The sequence below is a fragment of the Tupaia chinensis genome, unplaced genomic scaffold (genome assembly GCF_000334495.1).
Source record: "Tupaia chinensis unplaced genomic scaffold, TupChi_1.0 Scaffold144336_1, whole genome shotgun sequence".
In the NCBI taxonomy this organism is placed as follows: domain Eukaryota; kingdom Metazoa; phylum Chordata; class Mammalia; order Scandentia; family Tupaiidae; genus Tupaia; species Tupaia belangeri.
In genome coordinates, this window is record NW_006204194.1 from 478,636 (window position 1) to 487,516 (window position 8,881).

Consider the following 8,881-nt stretch of genomic DNA (forward strand, 5'->3'; position numbering starts at 1 on the left):
TATATATAAAATTTCTTTAGCTCATGTTTGTCCTATGTGTGAAAGAGCTGCCACATTCATATTTGGAGGGCTCATTTCCTACTTAATTTCTTGATAATATGAAAATGTTTAGTATCCTGCAGGTTTTCCAAAGATCATGACATTCTAACAGTCTCTGCCCCTCAATGCTTTCCTAATTATTAAATCTAGTTTACATCTCAAGTGTTCCACATATGGTAATACTTTCTTGAAGGGACACTAAGTGACAGCTCTAGATTCGAGTATCATCTAATTAATTTCTCCACATTCCTTATTTTCAGTATCTTTCCCAGTTCAGTGCTTTCTTCAGCAATGAATGCCATTTGTCTCAGCATTTACCCAGGCTCCTTTTTACTTTAACGACCAAAGCCTACACTGCCATTCTTGCTATTGTGGAAAGCTGGAGAGGCACACAAATAGAGTTTCCAAAAAGGCCTCATTCTATACTCAATCCTAGTTCTGTGCATCAATGACTGATGCATAGCCATGCCAATGATGGGACAAAGAGGCTACTTCCAAGGACAGCTGTCTCATTGTAAAGCATGCCATTCCAAACATCTCTGACTATTAAATTGTCATGTGCTGCCCAGACCTCCTTCCTGGGTCCAAAGAAGTGTATTCAACTGGCTTTGTGACCTCTTTGGATGTTTCCATGTTCTGCTCTCATTCATATTCAATTCACAGACCCAGTCACAACATGAGACAGTTTAGTCACACATGGGGTGGTTCAAACACCTGAATCAATATGAAAGCCACTATGCAGTTTTTTATATTACTGGGTCACTGGAAAAGTCCTGACATCTTTCCATAAAAAAACATCATGACTTCTCCAAAAACCCAATATTACTGGAACATTTTGTTTAAAATTATTTCAATATAAAAAGTAAGACCAAAACAAACAAAAAACCAAACTGCCCCCTCACAAAAATCTCAAAAAAGGTTATGCCTTTCTTTACCAAGTATCTCTGTCACTAGCTAATGTCAAAAACTCAAGAATAGCTTTATCATACTTTACAAGACAAGATACATCCACACATAAAGAATGGATGGAGTAAATAAATGCACTACAAAGAACAGTCAAAGGAGGTCCCTTCAAATCTTCCCTTCACCTATGAGGAATTCTCAGTTGTTTCCTTCATGCTTCTCAGTTAATTACTCACCTATTCCCATGGAGTCCACCTATGAATCACCCCTATCTTCTTTCCCAACCCTGTTACTAGGGCTGCTACTAGGGCCACTGCCTGCCTCCATTTGTGCCCTAGCACTGTTCTTTTTTTTTTGGTTTTTGTTTTTTAAGAATTATTTTATTCATTACTTACTTATTTACTTTAATTTGAATGGAGAGGAGCAGAGAGAGGGAGAGGGAGAGAGAGAGAAAGTAAGAAAGCAAGCTGCCAGGTCCAGGACCCAAAAAACAGTCAACCATGGGGGAGTCCAGCACCGCTAACCACCCCACTTGTCGGTCCCATCTACCACTGTTCTTTATAAGTCATCACTGAGCTCTGTAATAGCCCTGCTTAGAATGAACATCAAACTCCCTTCACGGCTAATAAGGCCCTGTGTGCTCTCCCACACTTAACTTGCATGTCTATACACTTTCTACCTAACTCTAGCTCATTTTGCAATTTTCTCTTTCCTGTAAGTATCAAGCACTTTCTCATCTCACCATCACCCAAGTGGTGCCTGAAAACTCTCCAGTGCCACTATTAAATGTCTACAGACTTCTTTTCTATCAGAAATCTGTTTAAATTCATCCCTACCATGTCCCCTCACTGCCTCTTCTAGAATAATTTCCCTCTGCTCTTCCCCATTACATTGTGCTATTTGCCTTTTCAGTACTTATCACAATTTATCATTGCATCTGTGTACCCTGTCTGGAAAAGCCCACCAGCTATGAAAACTATGAAGTCTATGATGGCAGGGATTATGTGAGGTCTTTGGTTTATCATCCAAATATTTAGTATTCTGCTTGAGTATACCAAAGAAGCCTTCCAAAAGTATTTGTGAGGTAAAAGAAGGGGAGAAAGGGGAAAAAAGACATATCATAAAGGACTTTTTGTGACACAGCAGAAAATTTGGGGGCATCTATCACTTAAGGCCTTGCCTGCAAAAGTTTTCTGACATGACCTCTCACCCTGGATACCACCCCTGAATCTCCCATCATTTGTGGTGCCAGCTCTCCCCAGATATGCAGAATCATAGGCTCCCACCGAGCACCCCACAACAGCTAGATCTGAGGAAGTACTAGATCATCCAAAAGTACATGGCCAGGAGGTTTACCCACGGACACATGACCTGAGCTCTAGGAAGAAAGAGACACAACCAGAGTACAGAAGACCTGTAAGGATATTAAAAGCTTGCATCAAGGGCAACCATGGGGACAGAAACCGCTATAGACGGATACAAAGTACTGAGTCATTGGGAAAGTCAGGACAGTTTTGCATAGAAATATGCTATGAATTTCCCAATGACCTTGCATTAATACTTGCATTACTGGGGACATTACAGGTAAGGTATAGGTTAGTGACCTGTGAATGATCAGAAAACAGATGTTCTATAAAGGAAATGGAAGAGGGACTGTGAATGTGGAAAAAACATAGAACATTAATGACGAACCATCAAGATGAAATATGAAAAAATCAGAAACAAGGTCACACAGACTCACGTTTGTTATAGCAGACAGATGATCGTTACCAATGATGGGAACCAGACACAGATTTCACAGCTGAACACTGCTAGAACCAAGCAGCTAAAAATACCACTTGTATCAGTGCACAGACAGCAAATGGGAGGTAAAATATCCAGAGTGGTTTGTAACCAGCACACTGATAGAAAAGTTGACAAAAATAGCAAATGCATGCAAAAAACCACTTCCCTAACCTAATTTATGAATACTGACACAAAAATCCTAACAAAAGTCAACGCAGACTGAGGCAGCTATATTACAACAAGGGCATTTCTATTACATCATTATATTAACTGTTCAAAGGAGAAAATCCCAATGATCACCTTGAAAAATCCTCAAAGAGAATGTTACTTATTTTCATTCATCAGAAAAAGCTAATGACTATTTCTTCATCCAGATAAAAACTGAGTTCAATCAAAAGACAATCTACCATCACACTCATCAAACCCCAAAATCTTTCCCATTTAGGCCAGAGCCTTTTCAAATCCTTAGCTTCACGATATTTTCAGAACTACTAGATGATGACTGCAATTACATGTTTGTCCAAGAGAAGAAAAAAAAAGATATTAACTGCCACTTCCTTTAGATTTTGACCTTGTATAAGAAAAATTAGTGAAAACATAACACAATGGTTACAAGTAATAAAATTTAGCAGCATAACAGGTTCATCTAGAACTGCAAGACTATGAAGGAAGACTAATCCTACCAAATAGCAACAATGAATGTCTAATCAAATGTTATATATATCTTAATGAGTTTTCTCAATGAACCCTGACAAGCTGATAGTAAGTGTTCATCTAAAATAAACTAAATGGCTGAGGCCAGCTAAGAGGGAGCTGCCATATAGCCAAGCTCATTATAAAGCTAGAGTAAGCACAGCAACATGGTGTTGACTCAGAAAAGATCAAGTTGAACACAAGGAAGAGTCCACAGAGAGGATTGCACATGACACTAAGAATTAGTCCATGATAAAGATGGTGGTTTTTTTCTTTTTTTCTTTTTTTTTGAGAGTTTTATTTGCTACAGGGTGCATGTGCTCTCCAGAAAGACACAGAGAGACAGAGAGTGAGAAATCACCCCCTTGGGGGGATGGCCATGCCACAACCCCTTCTCCTCCATTCTCCTCTCAGGGTTTTGGGCATGCACACACACGCACCCAGCATGAGTTTAAGCCTTTGGGTCCGGGACTCGAACTGCAGCTGACTACATGGGAGTCCAGCGACACAGCCATTACGCCAACTGCTGGTCCCAAAAGATGGTGTCTCTAATAAAGAAAGAACCCAGAGGAAGAACCCAGTCAGAAAATGATGTTGTAAGAACCTGTACCCTACCCTATACAAATGGAAATTTCACGTAATTTGAACTAAATAAAAAACGAATTACACAAAAGCATCTGGATAATCTACTTACACAGGATTTGGAATCAAGAACAAGAACAAAGACAGATTTGAAAAGACAAAAAAAAATATTTGTGACCAGACAGTGGTGCAATGCTAGCACAAAGCTCTGTGAGGTTCACCTTGTGGGAGGGCTCTGGATTTGTTTTCAGACACTTTCCTTTACATGTCGAGGTGTGCATGTCCATGATCTAGAGCTGGCTGGGTATAGATTGTGCCATAAAGAACCTGTCAGGGGTGTCTGTCTCTTTCATTCATGAAAGAAAATAAACTTAAATATCCAGTGTATGCAGAGTTCTCTTGCACACATAAATCATACAGGAATGTTAAAAAGGGAAAATGAAAGAAAAATGACATATAGTCCCTAAATTTATGAACCTATGTACAACCTCTTCAGTTGTGTGGAAACTGTAAACTAATGTGAACATATCATCTTTTGCCTGTACGATCTGAAAAACTTAAGACCATTATAAATTGCTTATGGTGAAACGGTTTTTAGCTTACATATTGGTTGATACTGTAGTTTCATTTTTAGAAATCCAATCTACAGAAAAGTCAATCTTATGTGCAAAAGAAAGTTCTTTACAATAACTTAAACGTACACCAAAAGGGAAAAATCACATGTAGATTACATTGAAGGTGCTAAAGCGAATGAAGTGAACCTTCACTGAGTCTCTACTAAATATGTTAATATCCCCAAAATATGAATGTCTGTTTATATATATGGATGTAAATATATGTTAAAATATCTGACTGGAGACACATACCAGAGTTCCAATGATTATGTGAGGGTAGGGTAGTAAACAAGGAGTGGAATGGGGTAAGGGAGCCCCTACTGTCAACTGACATACAACTTGCCTCCAGAAATAGATTTATTGTAAACCAAGCTCTGAGATCAAATGAAAACTTGGAGCTAGATTCTGCATATCTGCAGCAGGTCATTACAGTACCCCCATTTGGTGTTCTCATTTCTCACCTCTTTTCCCAGATATGTCCTTGATTAACTAGTTGCCCCATTCCCTATGGGGACTCCCATGTGCCTGGTTCTCACCTGAAAAAGTGTCTTGAGGAATTCCTCTCTCCACCGGCCAAAACTCTTCTGCCTCCTCTAACCGAGATACCACATCTGGTTTGGAAAGCTGATGTTCTGCTCAAGGGAAAAAGAGAGAGGGCTTGGGGAGGGGGCTCTGTGTTCACAAGGACATAACGTCTTGCTGCAACATACGCTCTCTCTGCCTTCTCCTCTACCAAAGCAAACATGATTTCTATCCTAGAGGAGTGACAATGATCCCATCTTTCCTGCATTGGCTTTCCAGGACTCCCTTGTCACTAGAGGCGGCCATGGGGCCCAGTTCTGGCCAGTGAGACAAATGGAGATTTGTCAACTGGAGGGTTTATGGGAGACTTTTGTTTTCTTGCTCAACATGACAGCTGTTAAAAGCTGCCAGGTCTGGGGCCGGCAAGTGGCATGGTGATTAAAGGCGCTGGACTCCCACAAGGCTGACCACGGTTCAAGTCTCGGACCTGGTGGCTTACTTTCTCACTTCCTCTCTCTCTCTCTGTGTCTCTCTGATCAAACTGGAAAATAATAATGATAATAAATAAAGTTAAATAAAATAATTTAAAAAAAAAGCTGTCAGGCCTGTCCCCTCTCCTTGCTTTTGCCTTGTACAGACAGATGCTTGGAGACACAGCCATCCACTGAGTAGCTAGGAAATGGAAAAATTCACAATAATTAGAGAGAAAGAAGGAATCAGAGTCTTTGATGATACTTCCAAGCTGTTAAACATTGACACCACATCCTCTGGAATTGTTACACAAAACAAAAATTTAAAAAAATGGGCCAGCCAATAGTGTGGTAGTTAAGGTGGATGGATCGCACATGGCCAAATGTGTAATTCAAGTCCCAAAGAGCCACGGATCTGGGGCTTGAGAAACATGCCAAGTGCATGTGTGTGGATGACCAAAATTCTGAGAGAATGGAAGAAAAGGGATAACAACATGGCCATCCTCCACGGGAGGGGTGATTTCACACTTTCTTTTCCTCTCTCTGCCAAGAATATACACTCTATACCAAGCTTTTTTAAAAAATAGAATAAAAACTCACTACTGGGGCCGGCAGGTGATGTGGTGGTTAAGGCACCAGACTCCTACGTGGCTAACCACGGTTTGGGTCCTAGACCTGGTGGTTTGCTTTCTTATTTTCCCAATCTGTCTTTCTCTCTGTCTCTCTGGTCAAATTAAAAATAATTAAGTAAAATTAAATAAATAATTCATTAATAAAACACTAATGCACCTGAAAACATTGCTGAGAGATCCAACTTGCTGGTATTCAGATGCTCTGAAGGATAAATTAGATGAAAATTTAGACATCATACTGGGAGGTTGCCCTTCTATTGGTGCAATGTAAAGCTCCCTCCCTCAGGCTCTCCAGCTTTACACTTCTATTCTGATCCCAAGCACACACAGTTCAGAGCTATCACATTCACACTGCAAACACAGATCTTTATTGACATAGAGGCCAGCCTTACCCACTGAGACCAGGTTCCTGTAGTTCTCCAGTATCACTTCCTTGTACAGAGACTTCTGGTTGAGGTCCAGCAGTCCCCATTCCTCAGGGGTAAAACCCAGTGTTACATCTTCAAAGGTCACTGGTTCCTATAACCCACAGGTTGTTGTTTAGCCAGATTCCATTCTCACGAACAGCGGCAGAACGAGGGAGAAGGTTGATTGAGCCCATGAAGTTAAGAAAGTCTGTCTACTAGATGACCTGAAAGCATTCTGGGTATATCATCTGGACTTCCTGCCTTTGTCTGAAACCCAGAGCAAACTCAAGCTTGACCCTACTGTAGTCACAATAAAAAGGAACAGAAGTGAGAACAGGGTAGTGGGTGGTGTGATAGTTAAGGGCACTGGACTCCACATGGCTGACCATGGTTTGAGTCTCTGACCTGGTGGCTTGCTTTCTCACTTTCCCTCTCTCTCCCGCTGTCCCTCTCTGATTAAAATAAAAATAAATAAATAAATAAAGTTAAATAAACGACTTTTTAAAAACATTAAAAATAAAAAAAAGTGAGAACCGCTGGTTTATGAAAACTTACCCAGAGGACTCGAACTCTGAGATATGTGTGCCTCCCAAGTCACCCAAGCCTTCAACCCTGGCCCCTGCTGCTTCTACCTTCTTCACCTGTCAGGGATCCACCTCCAGCTCTCTTTTCCCCTTGTTACTGAACTCGGCTCAGGTCATCTCTCACTTGATGCCAAAGTAACTATTGAAATCTAAACATAAGCTTGATTCCTGCTTAAGACTTGTCATTATGCTCGCAGCATAAAGGAAACATTAAAAAACCTCTACCCTGCCGTCAAAATCCCCTGTAATCTGGCCTTTACCACAGCTTTGGAAGGGAGAGCAACCTGTGGTTCTCCATCAGACAGGGATCTCATGCCCAGGCAATCCCTCTCCCCTACCTGAAGTGCTATGGGTCCATCTCAGGGAGGTGGGATAAGGGAGGTGAGGTACAGGGGCTAATTCAAAAGCTGAAAGCCTCTACTCACAGAGGACCAGGCTGTCGGAAGCCTGGAAGTCATACTTTCCTCCTCAGTGTGTCTCTCGTGAGAGTGGGTAGAATCCTGAGAAGACCAGAGTGGAGAGGGGCGTAAGGGCTACGACGAGAGGCTCCCCCCATCTCACCGAGAAACAGCTTCATCGGCGGGAAATGACAATTACATGCTCACAAGGGAACACGCGCAGAGTGAGTCGTCTCCCTCCACGACCTCAGCCCTAGAGGGGACCGATTCCCCCTACTCCCCGGGGGCGGTCGACTCCCTCCACCCCAACGCCCAGGGTGGTCCTCTCCCCTCAGGATCCCGGGTCCCCAACACTGCCGCTCCCGACCCCGAGGCGGCAGGACGGCAGGAAGGCCGGTCCTGGGTCCCAGAGCTGGGCAGGGAAGGGAACGAGGCTGCGTTCGTTCCCACGAGCAGCTCTCAACCAGCCCAGTGCGGCCCCCGACGAGAGCTGCTTCTGCGCCGCACTCACCCGGCGCGCGCCGCACAATGGCGCCCGTCGGCCTGCGACGAAGTGCGTCAGCGCGTCGGGCCGGACTACAACTCCCAAACGCCCCCGCGACGCTCGGACCGGCTTCTGCGGGCGGCGGCCATTTTGGTCGGTGCGTTCAGAGCGTCTGGCGAAGCCGGGATAGCAGGATGTCGTCTAAGTGGTCGTCGTGTAACCCGTCAGTGGGAGTTCTCTGGAGAAGAAGGCCAGGCCGTAGGGCCCCGACCCTCCGTGGGCAGCTATGAGGCCGGCAGAGTGTCTTTCCCGCCACGACGGCGACCTCGAGTAGGGCGTACCGGAAGTTGGGGCGAGAGCGTGGGGTTAGGGTTAGGCTTGGTGGGGGCGGGACTAGTCGCGACCTCACGACCTCCGCAGGGCCGGAAGTATGGGCGGACCCAAGTACAGAGCGCGCGTGAGGGGGCGGGAAGTGTGAACGGGGTGGAGTCAAAGGCCGTGTAAGTTCCGGGGACCCAGAGGTGAGGTTCGGGAACTGAAGGGTGCAGGCGGAGTTTGCTGAAGGTTGTGTGGGGCAGGTTGTGTGGGGCAGAGCGGCAAGGCAGGCCAGAGGAAAGGACTAAACGTCCCCCCAAACTTTCGGTGTTAAAATTTGCCCCCGGGAGCACAGGTGCGTTGTCTATCCAGGGAAAGCCGGAGTGTGTGTGGCCCAGGACGTGCCCAGGCTCTTCTTCCTCGGGCCCAGGAAAACGAGTAATTCTCTTACTC

At 44.1% G+C, this 8,881-nt stretch overlaps 1 protein-coding gene across 3 annotated transcripts in view; it reads right to left on the minus strand.

Moving 5' to 3' along the window:
• Window positions 1–8,511, minus strand: part of ZNF274 (zinc finger protein 274) — a 34,361-nt gene extending 25,850 nt beyond the window's left edge. Inside the window, exons 1-4 of one of the 3 annotated variants that reach the window (XM_027767603.1) lie at window positions 8,141–8,511; window positions 7,657–7,731; window positions 6,633–6,759; window positions 5,153–5,248 (exon numbers count right to left, since the gene is read on the minus strand). In XM_027767603.1, coding sequence (XP_027623404.1) covers window positions 5,153–5,248; window positions 6,633–6,759; window positions 7,657–7,689 — 256 coding nt within the window. In that variant the 5' untranslated portion in view covers window positions 7,690–7,731; window positions 8,141–8,511. The other 2 variants (XM_027767604.1, XM_027767602.1) reach the window with 2 other exon arrangements.
• Window positions 8,512–8,881: the final 370 nt, after the last annotated feature.